The sequence below is a fragment of the Poecilia mexicana genome, unplaced genomic scaffold (assembly GCF_051168715.1).
Source record: "Poecilia mexicana isolate PSO_F unplaced genomic scaffold, ASM5116871v1 scaffold_19, whole genome shotgun sequence".
Classification (NCBI taxonomy): domain Eukaryota; kingdom Metazoa; phylum Chordata; class Actinopteri; order Cyprinodontiformes; family Poeciliidae; genus Poecilia; species Poecilia mexicana.
Genome location: NW_028263388.1, coordinates 20,535,964 through 20,558,556, shown reverse-complemented (window position 1 = coordinate 20,558,556; position 22,593 = coordinate 20,535,964). Strand labels below are relative to the sequence as shown.

General features: G+C 37.9%; 1 protein-coding gene across 2 annotated transcripts in view; it reads right to left on the bottom strand.

Moving 5' to 3' along the window:
- kcnh4b (potassium voltage-gated channel, subfamily H (eag-related), member 4b) overlaps nt 1-17,361 on the bottom strand; it is a 46,252-nt gene extending 28,891 nt beyond the window's left edge. For both annotated transcript variants that reach the window (XM_088016562.1, XM_088016563.1), the window contains exons 1-4: nt 17,286-17,361; nt 5,403-5,636; nt 1,765-1,896; nt 1,433-1,560 (exon numbers count right to left, since the gene is read on the bottom strand). In XM_088016562.1, the coding sequence (XP_087872688.1) occupies nt 1,433-1,560; nt 1,765-1,896; nt 5,403-5,636; nt 17,286-17,361 (570 nt within the window). The remainder of the gene's footprint in view (nt 1-1,432; nt 1,561-1,764; nt 1,897-5,402; nt 5,637-17,285) is intronic.
- Nucleotides 17,362-22,593: the final 5,232 nt, after the last annotated feature.

Genomic DNA, 22,593 nt, shown 5'->3' with positions numbered 1-22,593 from the left:
AACTAGACCCTTAAAGTTTAAGTATATAAACTGCTGAAAACTTTAGCTTTAAAAAACAAAAGCAAAAGAAACAAAAAGAAAAAAATTAAAAAAGGTAAACAGATAATCCATCTAAAACCTCATATTTATTTATTTATCTACTTATTTTTCATTTATCTATTTATTTTTTATTTATATAGCTTTTTATTTATCTAACTATATTTATCTATTTATTTTATTTAGATGTATTTATTTACCTCCATATGTCTATTATTTATGTATTTATCTCTATGTATATTCATTATTTATGTATTTATTTATTTTATTTTTATCTATGTATCTCTACATATCAATTTATTTATTTATGTATTTATTTATTTATCTATTATTTATTTATTCTTGTTCTGTGTTTCTATGAGAGTTGCTATTTCTTTAAATTTTGTTGTTTTATTCATGCACAAAGACAAAAAAAATCAGATTTTGATTGTCAGCATCAACACCACAAAATAATCTATGTTTGAGATTAATTAGATTTTTTGAATTAGCAGTGGATTAACCCAGAAGAAACTGATTCATAAATAAATGCCTACTTTGTGATATTTAATACATCTCTGGATTTAGAAATTACACTAGCACAAATAAAAAATAATCTTGATTATTCATCATTTAGTTGAATATTTCATCCGGAAATCGATCGGAGCTGAACAAACCTTGGTCTCTGCTAAAATTATAAAATGTTCTTCTTATATTTAACAGGTAAAATAATCTCCCTATAACACTTTGTTCCCTTTTTATCCAATATTCAAATACTGACTACCAAAATTAGTTACATTCCTGTTTTTGTTTGGTCCAAAAGACTTTTAATTACTTTGCGCTCTTTTGTGAAGCACAGAGTATATTGGATTGTCTGAAAATGGTGCTCAGAGAGAAAAACTCTGTCTTTTGTCCTGAAAACTGCTTAAAAAGGAGCACATCTTTATCACACAAGGTCTCCTTGTAGACTTCGGCTGCCGCCTGTTTTGTAAAACAGCTTCAAAAACTTCACATTTCATACGTTTCATTTTCTGTGCCTGAGGCATTTAAAGGATAAGTCTGCATTGCAGGCCAGTCATTTTAGCTCAGACATTTTTAAATTCTCAGTTGGATCTAAAGTGAATGAAAATGATTTGTAATAATAATCCTCCTTTTGCAGCAGGTACTGAGAAATGTAACTAAATTTTAACTAAAATCTTAATTTGATTTCACAATTTCAATGGGAAAATATTCACAGTTGGAATCAAAACTGCAGTTTTTTATGCAAAAAGTTGTTTGCAGATGACAGTTTATGTGTTTGTGAGGTTAGATTTATTCACTGCCACAACTCCTTGGTAAAAAATGTTTTTTTTTCTTATTTTAAAAAGTCTGTGCAGATCAACAGAGTAATAAATCTGTAAGCCTGAGTAAGTAAACTCACTCCGCTCAGGTTGACGTCTCTCTTGCCTCCTCTGGAGAATCGGCTGGTCAGCTGGTACAACATGGTGCGTCCGTGTTTCCTGGCCTCGCGGAAGTGAGAGCTGCTCTTCCTCCTGTACCTGTTGTCTTCTGAAAGAGTTGGAAATAAAAATTAAATCTATGATGAGAATTACATTTTAGATTTTTCCTGCTGTTGCTCACAAATAAAGCCTTTGGGATTTGTTTGACTTTCAGTCAAATCCCTGTTAGGAAACAGTGGAAGGATTTGAAGTACAATGTGTGATAAAATAAAAGCAGGTGGTTAATTGAATTATTATTATTTTTTTATCTTACCACCCCTCTTGCTGCTGTGATGCCCCTTCCCATAGCTCTCAGTGATGTCCTTGAATGAGAAGAGGAAGAGAACCATTTCGCCCTTTTCGTTTTTTATGGGCACAATATCCAGCAGACACCAGAAGGCCACACCTAAAGCAAATCAGAAAAATTCATTTAGTGCAAGTATTTGTTTTCCCAAGTTGGCCAACAAAAGGGAACTCTTCATTAGTTAAGAATAAGGAGCTCTTAAATGTAGTACCGTATTTTTTGGACTATAAGCCGCTACTTTTTTCCTACGTTTTGAACCATGCTGTGGATTTTTCTTCAACCACCAGGGGGCTCTTTAGCAAGAAGTGAATCATTGGAAGTCAAAATTGGAAATCAAAGAAGAAAGTGCTAATTTTAATTTAGAACAAGCACATGCTAGCAGCAGGTACGACGGAGAAATTTCTTCAAACTCATATGATGCAGCTTTTAAGTTGAGGGCTATCGATCTGACAGTACAGGAGGGAAATAGTAAACTCAGCGTGAACGAAACCATGGCTCGGCTTTGGAGACGGAGGGCTGCGTCCTTAATATATCCAGCAGGTTTATTAGGACGCTGCCCTCTACTGGGTCCTTATGGAGAACTGACAGCGGCGGAGATACCAGCGGCTCATATATGTACGTTTCCATTAATTTTATTTATTTTTATATTTTTTATTTATTTTTTTAATTTGTAGGTGCGGCTTCTAGTTAGGTGCGCTCTATAGTCCGGAAAATGCGGTATATAATGAATTTTTGTTTCCATTTCTAAAATCAGAACATCTATGACAAAAAGGCCTCTTTATACTTACAGTAAGTTAATGATTGATTGAGTAATCTAACTCATAGCAGTACACCTGAGCTTTTTTTACTTGAATAAGTTTCTCAAAATTGGTCACAAACATTGGGTCTAATTGACTGCTGCCCCAGCATTACATGACATCAAGTTATAGCAAATGATAAAAAGTCACATTTAACATCATATATTAATAATCTGGAGAGACAGAGAAAGACAGCGATTAAAAGGTTTTATTGACATGAATGAATTAAAGTTCTTTGGCGCTCTGACCCGGCGGAAGACATTGTGTTGTGAAATGCAATGAGCTTGGATGCTGATTAGGGATGTCTTCCCAACCCCTCCCCTGGGCCCGTACACTGGTGGCAGAGCTCAGCTGGAGACCGGATGCCGCCATGGATGAAGGTCCTTTAAAGCGGGAGCTTGATTGGTGATTGGCGAAGACGGGGCATTGTCCGATGCTGATAGGCTGACGGCAGATGATGCGGTGATTGGATGATGTAGGTGAGGCTGAAGAGTCTTCCAGTTTGAATTAACGCCAAGGCTTCATTAGTGCAAATAAAAATTTCTTATAAATATTTTTAACTTTGCATCACAAAATATGTGATTTTGATTATAAAAAGCCACAAAAACAATCACAAAGTCCTGGTGGGACAGCTATGTATTAATATTTTAATAGCTAAATGAGTTTTATCAATACATTCTGGAAGAACTGGCCCTTTAAGAGCATTCAGATTTTTTATATGGCCCAAAATGAAACTGAGTTTGGCTCCCCTGTTTTAAAGAATCAGGCACAAAGTGGCCGAATTAACAGGTTCACAGAGAGAAGGAGTTCCTAAAGATCCAAGACGTCACCAGGATCCAGTTTGGTCATTAATGTGGAGAAATGATGCTCTGCTGCAACGCAGATGTTTTATATCTCCTGTAGTGCTTCTGGTGAGTTTATGTGTAAGAAAACACTATAGATTGCTGTGTTTGTGCAAAAAATGAAGATCTGTCAGTCTGCAGCACACAGCGAGCGTCACAAACATCTGCTCTGCTGTCTTTGATCTGCTCTCCTTCTCCATTCTCCAACAAGAACGCTTTAATGGTTGGTTTAAATTATTTTAAGGACTTTTAGAAGATTAGAAGAGAAGGCACTTAGCTACAGTGGATATTTTGCAACCCATTAGCGCGCCTCACATTTTGAGGCAGCAGGTTTCTGTTGAACATGTATAATCCTGTGTGCCACTCATTGAGGCTTAACACGACTATGGTATATGCTCTCTGCTCATGCATGACACCATGTTTTCAGCTCAAGACTTCCCAAAGGATTAGCAAAATCTCAGCAGGAATGGAGTTCAGATCAAGACATAACAGAAAGCCTTTGTTCTGTAGTCAAAAAGCTTGATCAGCAGGAGGAAAACAAGTGGAAACTCTTATTTATACGTGATCTTTAATTCCCTTCAGCACTTCTTCCAGTTGCTAATAAGAATCTGATTCTCATTTTCTCCATCATCTGATTGTTTTGTGCTGATAATTATGGATATTCTCTCCAAAGGATCACTGTTAAGAGATCCTGCATTCATAATTCAAACAAACCGTTAAAACGGTCTTGTCTAAAAATAAATGTCCTCTTCATGATGCAGAGAGCAAAAATGAATCATGCCTGAACAGGGCAGTTAGAGAAACGATGATGGAGACGATACCTGTTTGAAATTTAGCTTAAAAACATTGAATTAATTTCTTTATATTTTGCTTCCAAGTTGCCATATTTTTATAAAATCTTTTCTATCATATTGATCTAAACTAAGCTGATAAACAGCTTTAGTACACTCAACGGCTACCTTGCTAGAACCGGGTTGTACCCCCTTTTGCCTTCAGAACTGCCTTAATCCTTCGTGGCAGAGATTCAACAAGGTACTGGACACATTCCTCAGAGAGTCTGGTCCATATCGACATGATAGCATCACGTAGTTGCTGCAGATTTGTTGGCTGCACATCCATGATGCGATTCTCCCGTTCCACCGCATCCTAAAGGTTTTCTATTAGATCGAGATCTGGAGACTGTGGAGGCCAGTCGAGTCCAGTGAACTCTGAGATGATTTTCTCTTTATGACATGTCGCCTTATCCTGCTGGAAGTAGCCATCAGAAGATGGGTACACTTTGGCATAAAGGGATGGATATGGTCAGCAACAATACTCAGGTAGGCTGTGGCGTTGACACGATGCTCGGTTGGTACGGATGGGCCCAAAGTGTGCCAGGAAAATCTCCCCTACACCATTGATAGAAAGCAGGATAGATCCAAGCTTTCTTCTTGTTGACGCCAAATTCTGACCCAACTATCCGAATGTCGCAGCAGAAATCGAGACTCATCAGACCAGGCAACGTTTTTCCAATATTCTATTGTCCAATTTTGGTGACTCTGTGCAAACCGTAGCCTCAGTTTCCTGTTCTTAGCTGACATGAGTGGCACCCGGTGTGGTCTTCTGCTGCTGTAGCCCAGCTGCCTCAAGGTTTGACGTATTGTGGGTTCAGAGATGCTCTTCTGCGTGCCTCGGTTGTAACGAGTGTTTATTTGAGTTACTGTTGCCGTTCATTCAGCTCAAACCAGTCTGGCCATTCTCCTCTGACCTCTGGCATCAACAAGGCGTTTGTGCCCACAGAACTGCCACTCACTGGATATTTTCTCTTTTTCAGACCATTCCCTCTAAACTCTAGAGAAGGTTCTGTGTGAAAATCCCAGTATTTGAGCAGTTTCTGAAATAGACCAACAACCATGTAGATCCCAATGAAGTCTGTCTCCATGCAGAATTTAAAAATCTGCATCTCTTTATCCTGTTTCTAAGCACTCACCGTTCTTTTTGTAGAAGTGGACTTCAGTCTGGTACTCTTCCCGTCCCTCCAGAGCCTTCTCTATCTGCTGGGCCACATGTTCGCAGGTGTCAGCGCCGTGCAGGAAGCGACAGGTGCAGTTCTTCTGCATCACCTCGGTGCGAGTGAAGCCCGTCAGCTCACAGAAGCCATCAGAGCAGTAAACGATAGGGTAGCCGCGGTGGCCCTGGGCATTACCCAACAAGAAATTACTGTCTGTGAAGGGAACATGAGAAAGTAAGGAGGAGTAAGAAGAGAAAACATTTCTTTATGTTCGACTGGTGTCAGTTTGTCATTTTTTTAACCTCTGAAAACTTCTACATGTTTAACTGAACTGGAAATTAAAATAGTTCAGGTGAAACACTTACATACACCAATCACGGACATGAATGCTGTATAAATTTGGGGTTATCAATAAGTCAATATGTGGGAACTTTTCTGCCATAATCCAAAAGCACACATTTTCAGTCTGAAAGCAGGGTTTCATATCTTTTGTTCTCAGAACTTTTAATACTTTAGCTTACATTTTCACTTTGAAAGCAGGACTTCATGTCTTTCTTCTCAAAACTTGTAATGCTTGTACTCAAAACTTCTTGCGCTCATGTAACCTGGTTGTAATTCTCTTTTGTTATAATTACACAAAATGTCTTTTTTTTTATTATTTGTCTTGTTCCTTATCTTACTGAAACACCTCTGTCATTGTTTTAACCGTGTTACTTTAAGATTGAAGCCCCTCCCTTTTATTTCTTCTTCTGTGGTATTGTCTTTAAATTGTTTGTGCCCCTTAGCCCCTCCCCTTTTGTCATGTTGTCCTGCGGGAGAGGTGTGTGCGTTTTATTTTTCCATCTAAATACATTCAGTTTATTTATAGATCTATTAAGTTAATTTTTGTTATATACTTTTGTTTTGTGTAGGACTTGGAGCGGGCAGCCTTTAACACGGTTGTTTTGTTTGTATTCTTGACAGGTATGTTGTACAAAAATGTTTATTTAGTTTTTTTGTAAGTTGTGAGAGGTGTTTCCCCGCCCTTTTGTCATGTTGTCCTGCGGGAGAGGACTTGGAGCGGGCAGCCTTTAGCACGGTTGTTTTGTTTGTATTCTTGACAGAAATAAACCGAGAATCATCTTTTAAAAGACAAACTGTGTCACGGCCTGTTCACTCAATAACCAGCACAACGCAGAAAAGGATCCGGTTACACTCAGACCTGGCCTCTGCTCGCTTATGAAACATGAAACTGCCTTTTGGCAGAGTCAACTAGCAACCTCTCAGCCAATAGGATGAAAGTATTGTGCTGGGTGTGTTTGTTTCCTTCTAGCAGGTGTGCCTGTGTGGCTACTATCGATTGTGCCACCCATGTATGTAGGGAGAAACTACGTCAGCTTTCTGCTTTGTGGTACACTAAACATCTACCGGCAGTGTGCTACTGATCGCTAACAGCTACTGATTTTAGGCAGGATCTTATACACCCAACTAAAGATATATCTATATATGTCGATCTATCTATCTAGTTGTGATGCTTATGCTTATGTATTATTTATAAACTATGAGTGGAAAATCATAACAGTTAACAAAAATAAAGGCATCAGTTTGTGAGTGATTAATCTATAAAATTAAATATCACTGTATAATTTTTTTCTCTGTAACTGCAGACATTTCAAAGAGAAAATCTGATGATTTTTTTCTGTTTGCTTTCAGATTACCAAGCCGTGTCTACTGCACAGCACCAGTCCTTTGTTCTGGGATCTCCTCCCAGTCACTCCAGGCTGCTGCCCTCAGATTTGATATTTTTGTTCTGAATATCATAATTTATTCATCCATTCTATGGCTGGGATTTGATATTGTGCTCTCCCACTGCTTGGTTTAAGAATGTGACCGTAATAAACTACAGGATGGTGTTGCTGAGACATTTTGACCTTTTGTCTTTAAGTGTAGAAAGTTTATCAATGTTACAATTTTTGACTGAATGCCGATATCAAGAATTAAAATAAATATTTTTTTAAAGTCTTGATTCTGAGAGCATTTTCTTAAACTTGACAATTTTCAAATCTCTATCCCATATATAAACAAAATCTGGTATGTTTCTTTTTTGACTGAAGAACACATTCAGGCTGTTCATTGTTTGAATGTCAACCCACTGGAAAAATATCAACAACTACTTGTGACGTGTTGAAGCCTGCTAGTAGTTGTCAGAGTGGCTCATAATTACAGTTTAGCCCTTAAAATTGATTTAAAAGCATGTGAATTTTTCAAAAGGGTAAACGAGTAGCAACCAGCTTATTTTCATGTGGTGACAGGTAATTATTTTTGCATATTTCTGCATAACGCAACTGTGTGTAAACCTTTTAAAAGTAAATGATGGCATGGTTATTTTCATTTACAACTACAGGAAGGAATGCACAGCAATGGAGAAGCTTTGAAATCATTTCCCATTACAGCATTTTCACTAACCATTAATCCATTTATTTTACTGGGATGTTACAAAACATAAAATGTGGCACATATTAGAATTTATTTGTATTTAGTCCACCTTGTAGATCCACATTTTATGCGGTTAAAGCTGCAAGCAGGGTTTCCCCCAGTGTATCATAAGCCTGGCGGGCCACCAGGCTTTATTTGTGCCCCTCACCAGACTTAACATTTAAGCTTTTTTTATGTTTGCATTTTTTAAGACTTTAAATATCGTGTTCAGATATTAATTTTCCAGTCTTCCAATAACATGATTATCAAGTGACATTTTCAAATTTCCTGTCAACTTTAAACATTTTTTAACTCAAAAACATGGCGGGCAGCTGGATGAATGACTGCCGAGCGCCCCAACCACCGGGCTTAGCAAGTTTTCAGGGAGAAACCTTGTGCAAGTATTTGACCTATTTTTCTTATGAAACTAGTTCCAGCTCATTTAGATTAGATGGATGAAGTTGTTTTCTTACAGGAGTTTAGTCAGACAAACCTTCAAAAGCAAATTTATACAATAATAAACCAAATTCAAAGAGTCACACTCATATTTATACGCTGATAGGAAGATGGATGCCTTTCCAAAAACCAAAATAAAGTGTGGCAGGGGATGAAACTGGACTCTAACGTACAATTTTCCAGTTGTAAGTTGACTACTTTTCCCATTTAGCCAAAGTCACTACATATTACAGATTCTCAATTAAATCCTAGTCCAGACTTTGACTAGGCAATTTTATCACATTAACCTGATCTGTAACATTTCATTTGTAGCTTTGGCTGTATGTTTCGAATCTCTATCCTACTGAAAGATGAGATTCCTCATTTTCATTATGCCATTTGTTTACTAATGTTCATATAATATCAATAAATAAATTACTAACCAAACTCACGAAAATTAACTTTTTGTGATTTTCTTTTAGGCTCAATTTGTTTTATGATCAGGGACGTTACCTTTAAAGTTTTTATTCCTTTTAATCTAATAATACAATGTAACAAAGTAGACTTGCAAATACATTAAATTACAATTCTTTTTAAATCAGTGCAGATTTTCTGAATGCCAAGCAAAGAGACAGATGTTAACATCATGAGAGAAAACCAAAGAAGAAAGAATATTAAACAGCTTCTCTTGTGCTTTCCATGATCCAGATCTGTAAGCTGTCCATGGGGGATGTTTTTATTTTTTTTCTGAGAAGTGACAACCTTTGAGTGTGCAGTGAGCAGCAACTAAACTGTCACCATGGAATTACAGAAAAAGACAGGCATTAGTCAGATCCATGAACAGGCAGAGGAGTTTTCATTCCTCAGCCATTGCTTGCTTTTCTATTCTCCACACTTAAACATGAATGAAATGTACATTAAAGTCCTGTTTTGTTTGCTGGAGATGACTTTAAATGTGGGTTTCAGTTTCAAATGCGGTTATTCTATGAATGCTACCTTGAAAGCACCTCCAAAAATACAGATTAAACTTGCAAATAATGAATTCAAAACTCACAGTTGAGCGATAAAGCATGCCCTGTTTAGTCCGCTTTCACTCTAGAAAGTCCGGTTCGTTTGAAGAGGTGTGAAACTCTGACGTGGACCAAAAAAATAAAATAAAATAAAAGAGTGATCTCTGCTCTACTTAAAAACCTAGCATGAAGCGGACTATAGCGCAGGGAATTCTGGGTAAATACAACCAAAACAAACGTGAGAGTCCAGCGCTACCGTGAGAAATGGCTCTTGGTCTTTTACCAGCTACAAAAGAAAAATGCTACAACGGTTAAAATATGATGCTAATCCATTCTTGTTTACATTTTGCGAAAGGCTAAATTGCTCTCGTGTCTTCTTCGGAGGTTTTTGAGTCGTTTCCTTCAATGGTTCTTGGCGCAGCGCCACCAGAGGTGAGGAGGGGAACAGCTTTTTGAAAGGGTTTGGCTCGTTTTACACAGTGCAGTTTGAAAGCAAAACGCAGCAGCTGAAAATGTGACCAATATTGCAACTTTGCAATTCACCGGACAATCGGATGTGTACGGAAGAGGAATAGGGCCACTGGAAAAAAAAAATCTCAGATTTCTGATTAAAAAAGAGTCAGGATTCTGAATTCAATCTCAGACTTCTGACTTCTTTCTCATAATTCTTAGTTTTTCCTCATAATTTTGACTTTATCTTTTTTTTTTCAGCTGCCCTAATCCTCTTCCGTAGGTGTAAAATCACCCAGAAAGGCTATATTTATTTTGTCTATCCCCAATTCCCGCCATTATCACTCTGGGCATTTATCTATGCTGCCCATATCAAAAACTAGCACGACGTTTAAGAACAGAGCCTTGATAAAGCTTCAGTTTGCAGAAGACAATAGCAACTCTCTTAACCAGTATTTTTACTTCCAATACTGCAAGTTCAGGATCAGGATTGCCCCAGAAACAATGACTGAATGAGATGTGACCCCAGAAAGACAGGCTGTGAAAGAAGCGTGCCCTGTTTTTATGTTCTATAAATTCCTCACACCGCAGCTTACTGAAGCAGCATGTGCTGGAGAGCAGCCGCATTCATCTCAGCTTTATGTAATGCTTACCTAAGAATAGCTACATCGCTACTCAGCAAGTTAAATTGGTCCTTTAAACAGGTCAAAAACCAACGTAGCTATAAATCATCTTGTATCAAAACCACAAGAGTTTTAAAAACTTTTGTGCTGAGCTTGGAGTAATGTGGAGTTCAATGCTTTCAAGACAGGATTAGTTGCAGTAGCTTTGACTTTGATTCAAGAAACTTTCATTCAAACATTTTTGAATGAACCCTGAATAAAATCAACAACCAGTTTCATTGTAAGAAACAACCCAACTCAGCTAAACTTCACTTTATCTTTGCCATTTAGTAGAAGAACAATATCTGACTATATAAGCTGTACGTCATGCTGAATAAAACCAGTCAGATTTTTATAGAGCAATTACTATGCCATCAATTAGATCAGAAAATGTTTTGACACAAGAACAATCAAGAATGTGATTAGAGGATTTAATCCAAAATAACTTACAGATATGACACCAGGAGAACAAGAACTGGACTAAGAAAACCAGTAATGCACAATAAAACCGGGGAAGAGAGATGGGAGCAGGTGAGACTAATAAAGGGAAAACAGAACAGCTGGAGGAGAAAACGCAGAACACACAAAAATCTTACTATTTAAAAGCCCAAGACTGATACTAGCATGAGAATAAACTATATATGGAACATAAGAAATTAATTAATATGGAAGACCTTAAGTGACAATAATAGCCGAAAAATAATCCAAATACAAACACAGATCATAACACCCCACAGGTCTTTTCTTAGAACTATTACTAAATGTTTATGGTGGTTTTCAATCTGCAACTTTTTTTTAAAAAACTGACATTATAGTTTCTGGTACCTTCATTTAACTTACCAGATACTTTACAGAACTTACCAGGTACTTCTTACAACTTTCTCATTACTTTACAAGAAATTTCTGGATAATGTCAGGATGCAAAATAATTTAGATGCTTGTACCATATAAGCAGAAAATAATTGTTTTGGAATGTTGTACTTATTACATCTCTTTCTATTTTCTTTAAATTATTTTTTATTATTATAGCTGTTGTTGCTTTAAAAACAACTTCCTCAGTCCAGTGAACATAGTTTTGTATTTTACGCAGTAAAGTCATTACTAAATGATGTTATGAACGCCATATTGAAGGTAACATAGTTACTATGTGCCTGAAAACTCATATCTCCTTTAAAAAAAACCTCCTGTTATATGGCGTTGCTAAATTGCAGACCTGTGTTTTGACAAAAAGGTGCATCATAGCAAAGAAAGAAAAACATGCAGAACAATCCCATTGTTAGGAGACATTTATATGTGTAAATTTTCCACAGCAGCACACTTATTTCTCCTCTTGTAGATCATCTTGAACAACCAATCCAGTCCTCACATGAACCACTTGATGAGCTGTTTGAGCGTGCGTCTCATTGTGACAACTCCTCACTTCTGGATCCATAATCCTCTCAGGGATATTGCTTCGAGTGTCCGCTCAGCTGCACCAGCTTCCTTAATTACACATCTGTTCTGACTCGCAACAACTGTAATCTGACATGATGATGCTACATGCTAACACGCAGCCTGGAGCGCACGGATGGAGGATGCTAGTTCCTCTTTGTATAAAAGGCAGATGAAAGCCTGTGAAGCTTTGGCCAGCAGCTAATTACCACCCAGTAGCATGTAATCAGCTGCTGGGTCAGATCAGGGAGAACACAATGATGCAGGGGGAAAAGGTCACCAATAATTACTGATTATGAAGCCAATTCATAGAATTTGGAGCGGTACATATGCAAATTCAATGCTAGAGCATGTGTTCTTATGCAAATATAATGGTGTCGTTTGGATTTGAGCTCTAAAATCTGGACAACCTGCAGCTATGTGGCAGTTTTATCCCGAGAAGGCAGAAAACTGCTTCACACCCACTCACACCTAAATTCACACTCCGATGGAGGCGAAGTTGCTGTCCCAGGTGGAGACCTGAACATTAGAAACAGTTTATTTCTGATTCTTACTCAAAAGAAATGCACACCAATGTCCACCTGGGGACTCAACCTTCACATCTTGGCTCTCTATGCCCGTTTTAAATGCTTCAAACTTTGCAACGAATTCGTTCTTTCCAGCAGCAACAAACAGGTTCTCTGCTGTCTGCCTGCTGGGCTTTGGTCTCATTACAACCCGTTCATCAGCTATTTAACAATGAGCCTCAGAAAGGTTCAGTCTTCCCTGTCTCCCTCTTTGGTCGCCTTTTAGGAGGAGAATTTAGGAGAAAATAAACCAGCTTCTTATCTGTGCCTGCAGCTGCAGTGTGGTCAGGCCGCTCCGCAGCATGAGAACTGCTGTCAGCGTGAAAACACTGCCGGGTAGGTCGTGCAAAGGAGTTTGGGGAGGTGGGAAAGGCATGTAGCACACGTCACACAGGAAAAACAGAAGAGGATTTCAGCTTATGAACCCTGGTGAAAAACATATCTACAGCCGAGCATCCTAAAAAACCTTAGACTCCTCAACTGAACTGAACACCCTTTAAGATCAGGACAGAACAAACTGAAACATACAGATATTATTAATAGCCACTGTGGCTGGTGGAGAACATTTTTAATTTCCATCCCTGCGTTCCAGCAGAACATCAGGCTACTTTGTTTGCTTAGTTTAAGCACTGCAGCTTAGTTTAAAGTTGAAAAAGGAAAAAAAATATATTTTTTTGGTCCCTTTTGAGTTGATAATTTTGATCCATATGGCAAAACTTTGGATTTACGCTCCTGCTGCAAGAGGTTCCAAAAGCAGGTGCAGAAGTCATCATTCCTAAACATGGCTACTTAGTAATGTGCAACTATGTCTGATAAAATCCCAGTAAAAATGCATCGAAGTTTGAGGTACCAAACCAGAAAAGTTCACCTGAAAAAGCTCAAATGTTGTGGATATTTCTGCTGCATCCAGCCACCTCCACCTGCTGCAAGCTGCAGGCGGCGATGTGAAGAGGGGCTGCAGCTGCTCTGCGCACAACGGCGCTTGTTTTACGATTCAAACGGTCTGAGACAAGAGACCGGCTGCTGCGTGCAAGTCCTTGATTACAAAGCAAGTTCAAGTGCTTTCTCTTTGGGCTGACCATTGTTTTTTTCTAAAACACCAAATTGTAGAAGCATCCTCCATGTCAAGTGGCGGGACCTTGTAACCCAGGCAACAAGGAAGAAGCTATTTTGAGCAGCGGGCTCCATGCCACCCCTTGAGGAGCTGCAGCTTTGGGCAAGTTTGAGGACAACAGCCTCATTTTTGAGGTTTACCATCTACTACTTTAAGTTGAAAGTGTTACATTATTTAGCAGCAAAGATGCAGGGGGGAAAAAAAGTTAACTTCCTGATAACGAGTGGTCAGGAAGTTGAAATATAAATGCAGTTTGTGTCCTGTAGCTTTTAGCGGCGCACGCTCAGCCACCCAAAAGCCGCGGGATTGAAATGCCACAACATGTGAATGGGGATGAGCCCTTTGCCACGTCAGTACCCCAAATAGCACGACATGTTTCAAGACATTAATGTCAACAACGCTTCAAAGGCAGCACAAGCAACATTTCGCAAAATTAATTTTGCAGTTTTAGCCAGAAATAAATAAGAAGAAACACAACACATCGGGAAAAACACTGAACCGAAGAGTTAAAAGTGTTTGTTTTTTTTACTTTTTACTGCTTTGTGTTCAGAGGTCAGAGAGGAGATTCATACAGAGAGCCTCTAGAGTTGGCAGGAAATCCAAGTGAAGCTCAAGGACTCTTCAGTAGAGAATATGAAACATGAGGGCACGACCCCCCTCATCTTCCAACTAATCTCTGCGGCGTTTTAAACACAAACTGCTGAACACCTTCTTTTAATTCCAGTCAGTACGCAGCACGAAACACCTCATCGGCATGTGTGCAGCTCAGCTTTAATTGCCGGTACGTCAGAAGAATTTGTGTCCCTAAGTAGAAGTAGCCAAAAAAAAAAAAAAAAAAAAGCAGCTCTGGCTCCAAGTCACACTTTCATTCAGGCTGCTGCAACCAGCTGAGGGAGGTCAGGCTGACGCGTCACACGAACAAACACAGACATGCCAACGGCGTCTGTTTACAATGAGCAACAACCTCCCCGAGGGCGCGCAAAAGGTACAAAACAAGAGACGCAAGCCGAGCAGAAATGACAACGCCGCCTAATGGCTGCAGATACTTCTCTGGAGCTAAATGCGTGAAACTGATGGGTAAAAGGTCAAAAAGGGCGATTTTATGCTTTTGTCTGACTGTAAGAGTACAACAGAACAAAAGCTTTTGTGGCCTTAATCGGCAGATACAGCACATGAAGAGACCACTTAAGATGATCCTTTTCTCTGATTTTACTTTTTATAGATATATGTTTGAGTAAAATGAACTTTGTTCTTTTATTATATGAACTGCTGACATGTCTCCGAAATCGCAAACAAAAATGTTGTATTCATTTGCTGAAAACGAGAAATGGTCCAAAGAACAAAAGAGATGCAGTGCTTTAAACAAGTCCGTACTCATTTAGAAACAACAGTACTAATGTTTTAACTCAGGAAGAGTTCAGAAATCAGTATTTGGTGGAATAACCAGGAGGTTTTCAATGGGATTCAGTGCTTAAGTTAAGGAACTCTTTGCATTCACCCAAACTGTTTAAAAACACACCTAAATTAACAACAGCCTAAAAAAAGCCAATCTAATTCAGTTGCAAACTGCTTTTTCAAAATATGTTCTTGCGTCTCGAACTTTTTTGAGTTTTGTCTCCTTACAACCACAAATTTCAACGTTATTAATTGTAATGGAACAAAACAAAGTGATAAACATTTGTGAAAACGAACGAAGTGGACTGTTTTGAGTTTGTTTGTTCTTCTTTTAACAAATGTGGTCGGCTACCCTCAGAAGTGTCCTAATTAGTAAACAGATCAATCCCCACTGTCAAACATGGTGGCGGCAGCTGCTTTTTATCAGCAATTACAAAAATCTGAAGTGATTTAAAAATGAACGTTATTAAATACAAAGTAATCCTCAGGGAAAAACCTGTGAGAAGCTCCAGAAGACTCAAAGCCAGGCCGGTCACAATAACAGATTCTGCTGGATGATAAATGGTACAGGAGTTATTGCGATAAATGATAATGTTGTTGTTTTGAAACTATTTTTAAGTAAAATAATGGTAATAATGGCATATTAATGCAAGAACACATTCTCAAAGATGAGTAAACTTTTAACACTGGAACTGGAAGACGTTTGAAATATCCCAAATAAATAAATAAAACAACAAATAAAATTAATTTTGAAGTCTGTAAACAAAATTATTCTTCAAAAAAAGGGCTAGTTGAGACCAAACTGAAGACTTTTATCACCCAGTTTAAAAAATAAAAAAGCGATAAATGATAAATCATGCCAGTGGAAATTATTGAGTTTGTTTTAATTTATCATGTGATTAATTGATTTATTGATTATTGTGACAGACCTACTCAAGGCTGGGGAACAATTTCTTCAGTAGCCTAAATATACAGTCAGACCATATTTCTTCTGTTCAAATGGCCTATTCAAAGTTCAACCTCAAATCTAATTGAGAAACTTTTGAACGAATTGAAATTCACATCCAAACAGCCTGAACTTGAACTATTTTTAAAGAAGACAGAATCAGTCTGTCTGTGATTTAGAAAAAAATCCAGTAACCACTTTGACTCTTCTGGGACAATTCAAATTTCTTTTAAGACAAAAAAAGAAAAATCTTTGTATAAAACTTGCTTTTGTTTTTAGCTGATTTAACTGAGTCTTCTTAATTACTTTGTTTTGTTGCTGTGTTTGTCTTTTTTCTGTTTGTTTGTTTTATCCAAACAGGTTCCTCTTTTAAATAAGATCCTGGATCTCAGACAGAAAACCTTTAAATTAAGAATACATTTAAATTACTTTCAGTCTCTTGCTCTGAAAACCTGATACCCAAAAATATTTTAAACTATTTCTATGTTCTAGATAAAATTAGAATAAAATATATTCAAGTTTGTGGTTGTGGATGTAGAACTGGTTTTATTTTTTTATTTTTTTTATTTCCTTTATTCAGGTAAACCCTGTTGAGATCCAGATCTCATTTTCAAGATGGACCTGCGCAGAAGTCTGCCATATGGCATTCTGATGGAAAATGGTTTATAATTAGCTGTCAGTAACATTATTTAATCATCAAGTTTTTATTTACTGTTTGTGAAGAAGCTGCACTGTAAAACATTTGAGCCACATTTAGTTGTGTCTCCTGTCTTCTCTTTAAGTCAAATAAATTTAGTGAGTTTTAGATTTTGAACCTTAACGTGAGCTTGTGAAAGATAAACTTACAATAATAAGTTGTGTTAACTTTGTTTTTATTAATTTTGTCAAACAGTTTTTTGGTTAGCACTTTAAAAAACGAAGAAAAAGACAGGAGTGGGATCTATTTCCCAGAATGCTTAGCGGCATGTTTCTGTATCCTGAGATGGACGTGCGGTCCATTTAAGGCAAATGTTTATTTTAAATTTGCAAAGCGAGGATAATGTCCTGTTTACACTAAATGTTTCTGATGTTTAATAAAATTCATTTTCAGATCAGAAATTTTGTTCATGCAATTTGAAAGAAGAATTTAAATTACATTAAAGTAAAATACGTTGATAATTGTGAGCAAAAATAATAGAGATGTGTTTTTTTTTCTTGCACATTGTGAAATATTCATTTAGTTTAAATTACAGCTAACTGTCAAATAAAACAATAACAATGTTTAGACAACTTGTCGCTTGTTGTTAAATCAACATTTCTGAGTTAAAACCAAAAGAAATGTCTTGTTGACTTAAATTGCATTTTCAAGGCTGCAGGTGGACTTTCATTTCCAACTTAAACCACCTTCAATTGTACTTACGGGTGCCATCGAAGCGTGTGGCGATGGTGTCCAGAAAGGTGTTCTGAGGGGCCAGGAGCCCCTTCATCACAGGCATCTCGACCCAGATGTGGGGCAGCCAGCAGGTGGCTGGACGTCACACCATCCCAGAAGTGCGGCAGGGTGGCGATCCGCGACGTCTCAGCAGGTTCAGGAGAGGACAATCCAACACTGGACACAGGGATCCATTTTTACAGTACATGCAACCACCTTTCTCCCCAGGAGACACCAGTACATCCTGAAATAGACGGCGATAGCTCAGACCGACAATGCAGAGATCTGCTCAGTCACAAAAACATAAAAGTCCAGACCCAAAGTACTTTTGTGGCTGAAGTTATCCTGCAGCCCTTTTCCATTCATTCAAGCCCCATAAATGTGCCTTTACTCCTCTGCCATCCTTCAGCTCGAGGATCTGTGGGGATGCTGTGGCAGAGTAGTTGCATCTTCTTGAGCTTTCGCCACTCCGTCTCTTCCCCCCATCCACTCCTGTGCAGCAGCAGCCAATGAGACGCAGCCCTCTCTCTATGGGGACCTGTTCTCATCGGATCAGGGAGCGAGACGAGGGAGGGAAACCAGGCAGGGAGGGAGGGAGGATCCTTTTTTTGGGAGCATCTGACAGCACCATTACACCCCACAGTGCTACTATCAGCACATGGCTTTTGTGTGTTGGGAAAGATGGATTACCTGCGTGTCTGTCAGTGGAGGCTATTGTACCGAGCTGGACCGTGTGCTGCTTTGGTCGTTTTAGTTATGTGAGGGAACGTTACTTTAGATTTATTTCCCTACGTGTTGGAGTGACTGTGAAGACGACAAATGCTCTATCAGCGTTCCTGTGGGGGAATTAAAGCATGGGATAAACTGTGGTGAGAGTGGATTTAAAAGATAAGCCTGGAAATGTTTTTAAGAGGACTCAACTCATAAAGCAGTGCATTACTTTCTTTCACACATCTAAACAGCAAAATAAACACCCCTGTGAGCGTTGTTCTAAGAATAGATTTCACTTTCACAGAGTTTGGTGCTCATTAAAGTGGCGCTCAGCAGAGAAAGATGACCCCTAAGGATCAGGTCAATTAATGTAATTGTCATTAAATATTAAATTTTGTGAGTGGCATCAGGAAACCTGATGAATGAGGGTCGTTTACAGTGACACTGCGCGGCAAAATGTAGCAACACTGTGCAAAAATGCAACAACAGAAGGAGGGAAAAAAGTAAAAATACTTTGGAAGGAAAACGTTACGTAAGGAAAAAAGCAAGATGGCTGCAAAAGTGAACAGAACAGTTCAGCTAAAAATTACTCACCTTTAAAAGTATTTTTATTCCACCAAAAAGTTTACATGTGGTAGAAAATGAGACTGGCATCTCCCAAAACGTCATAAAACAATATAAATGGAGATTTGATTTTAAAAATACAACTCAGAAAAAAGTTAAGAGACAACTTAAAATGATCAGTTTCTTTGAGTTTTATTTTTATCAGTATATGTTTGAGTAAAACGAACATTGTTCTTTTATTCTGTCATTGACATTTTTATAAAAACAATATTTTGAAAATATATTTTTTCTATATGTAATAGAAAAATCAGAAATTAAACCGTTGTTAAAATCTCATATTTCAACTGGTGACTTTATGATTGATTAGCTCCAGTCTCTGTGCCACCACCCTCATCTTTAGCTTCTCTAACTGTTTTTCATGTTTCTAGAAATTATCGCGTAATGTCAAAGCATCAGAAGAGCGCTCTTCCAAGCAACATTTCATACTGACAATGCATCATTTTGTACCACCTTTGACAGTCGGTGATGCAAAGTATTTTTCTTTAACGTATTTGTAGTCTGCTACCTTAAAAAGTAGGTTATAAAATTTCAGAAATAACGGCTCAAATCAATTTCTGTTTCGTCAGAGGTTGCAATATGTCATATTTCATAAGGATGAATTGATCAAAACAGGGATCAGAACCACAATCAGAGGAAAACGTCATCATATTTACACTTTTTTCCACAAAAGCTGCATTTTATCTTCATAAATCATTAAAAAAAAACTTACAATCAAGATCACTGGAGCCCATAATGCTGTCCTGAAACTTTTAACAGCATTCTTTCTCCAACACTTCTCAGTTAAACACATGAATTCCCTCATCAGCGGTTCTGGTAGTGAGCCATTCATTGGATTCAGGTGCATTGGAGAAGGTATGCATGTAAGAATTGCTGGCAGCTCTAATGGCTGGAGATACAGAGCCTTGAACATCACTATGAGTGGTTCAAATGATGGCCAGTTGAACTAAACAGAAAAAAAAGCTGATTACTTTCCTTTTGGAGCCACTTTAAGCATTCAGCATGCCGAAGTGAGTGAATCTTCATGAGTGCCTGCAAAGAATAGCATCTGAGTAAGTATCATTATCACCAGTTCATTGCTGTGCTTCAAAGTTGTGAAGTTTATTTTTGGTCTGATTTGACTGGAGAATTCACAACATATGCTGCAGTATCAAATGTCTTGACAGGAAATGCAAGACTATCAAGTTACTTACAGTCACATATCTTCATATAATGAAAAAGTGTTGCTTTACAAATGATCTTAAAATTTGAATAAAGAAAAATCCTAAAAATCTCACCCAACCAGAAACAGGAGACAGTGAAAGTAAAAGGCCACCTTGCAGACGGTTAAGGCATTCTTCCCCTCTTTCTGGATCCTATTCAGGACCTGGCAGCGATCCACTGCGCTGTATTTTTAATGATCTCTCATTGTCCTGTCTGCTTGTAGCTCATCCATCTCTGCTTGTTACTAATAAAGAGGCTAATCCATTAAATATGCTCACTATCAGTTCTGTGGTCTAGCATGACTGAGTGATGCACAAAAGGTCAGGTGCAACACAATGCCAGCTACATTACTGTGTTGTGTCCACAAACACAGCAGATGTGACTTTTTACCCACAAGAAAAAGTCCGTGAAGGAGCGTTTGGAGAAGCTAAAACATTTTATCCTGCGCTAATTCAGTTCAATTCAATTTATTTACTAGAGTCTAGGCGGGTGTTTTGGCTCTGAAAAAAAAAAGAGAGACCACTGCAAAATTATCAGTTTCTCTGATTTTACTTATTATATGTATATGTTTGAATAAAATGAACATTGTTCTTTTATTCTATGAACTACTGACAACATGTCTCTGAAACTCCAAGCAGAAATTTAGTATTTATTAGCAGAAAATGAGAAATGGTCAAAATAATCATTCCAGACCTCAAACAATGCAAAGAAAACAAGTTCATATTCATTTAGGAGCAAAATGAATGTGCGTAAGACTGACATGACTCAATCATAAACATGACATAACACCTTTTAAGAATATAAAGAAGTCTTTATGAATGTTTATGACTGTTGTCACAAAGTGTCATGCAGTAAATAGTGACACTTATTTTAATACAAAGTTGCTTTAAAAGTCCATTAAAAGTGCCAATTTTGCATTAAAATTGTCATTATTTACCAAATAAATTTAAGTCTCGGTTTGCTAACCCTTCTAGGCTGAACGTGCCGGTGATGAAGCAGCCAAATTTCCAGTGCCGTAATTCCGCCACACTTTGCGCTATCTGAAAAATTCCAACGGTTTCTGAAAGCGGAGACGTTGCGCTTTTCATCCGATATCGGGTTATTACGGTAATTAGCGGTAAGCAGGGAGTGAAGGGAGTTTCTGAGGGACACTCTTTCAAATTGCGAAAATAACTGCTAAATATCGAAAGTTCCGGTTGTTACGGATGAATTGGCAATATATATATTTACTCATAGGACATTTAAAGAACTTAGTACAATTAAAATAAGCAGAAATTTCCAGGCGGAGATTTGAAACGTAGTACTCAAAGGGTTCAAAGTGACACACCAATTCAATTTAGATAACATTTTGAATGCTTGAAGCAGATTCTAGAGTTTGTGTATTTTCTTTGCATGGTTTTACTTAATGCATCTCGGCGTTATTAATAATAACTAATAAATCGTAATCGATTTGACGGTTAATCGGATCTTTGTTAAGATCCGTCAATGAAAATCGACGGCACTAATCCTGACTTTAACTGGAGGATATAGAAGCTCTTTAAGTCACTCGGCATGCAATTTCCCTTCTCTCATTTAAACCCGCCCTCCTTCCCTCAGCAGCAGACCATTGAGGAATCAGGCCTGTCATTCTCACATCTTGGCTGCTTACACTGAATTAACTAGCGAGCGAGCAGATGTTTGCACACATGGTCGAAATGTTTCTAAGGCTGCAAATCTGCCAGGAAACTGAGACACTCACACCTTCCAACAAGAGACAAACCAAAATAAGCTGAGAAATTGTGGAAAATACTGTACTGTAGCAGTCAATTAGCTGTTTTCTGCCAACACAAATAATACATTTGGTATCTTGACAATGTTTTTCTAGAGAATTTGTCAAGTACTGACCAATGAGAACAATCTTTTAGCTCTTTAAGGGGATTAACTGACATGCAGACAGTGTGAGGGGTTATCACTGAAGCAAAAATAAACTGAGAACAATGTCAAATCTCAGCTGAAATGGGACGCGACTAAAAATATTAGCCCAGTTTATGAACTCTTGCTGGAGAAACACTTTTCACGCACACCACAGAACAAAAGAAACAAAACAAAGAGAACCGTTTCAGGTAAGTCCTCCTGTTGACATTTAATTTGATTAAATTAATTATAAATGGGATGAAGGGCTCCTGTTTTTCCACATTAAATCTCGCCTGCATGTGTTATGATTTTCAGTTCACACTGACACCGGATTTAATTAGCTGAAGTCGTTTCAGACTATTTTTATATTCAAATTCTTGCAAATTGTTCAACTAAAATAAACCACAGTAGGTCATAAATGTTTGACTAGCACCTCCCAGTGGTGGCAAAGAGCACTGAAAGGCAAAGAAGGAGTTTACTGAAATTATTTATAATCTCTGGAGTCAAGGAATAAGAGAGCCAAGCAGCTGCTTACGACACCAAAAAAATAAAAACTGTCAGATAAATTGGGTTTGCTTGATGTATCAGTAGCATATCAATTAGATTATGAGTTATATGTTATTATAGCCAGACTTTAATGAGGACGGAAAAACATTTTGAACTGGTTATCTATTTTAGAAACATCCTTTACTTACAGTAGAATCACTTAAGCTGCAGAAACAGTTTAAAATCCAGTGCTAACATGTTCCCAGTATTATTCTTTTTACAGTTTTTGATTGAACAAGGAGATTATGGTGTAATCCAGAGGTGTCCAAAGTGTGGTCCGGGGGCCATTTGTGACCCTCTGAAGGAGTTTGTTTGGCCCCAC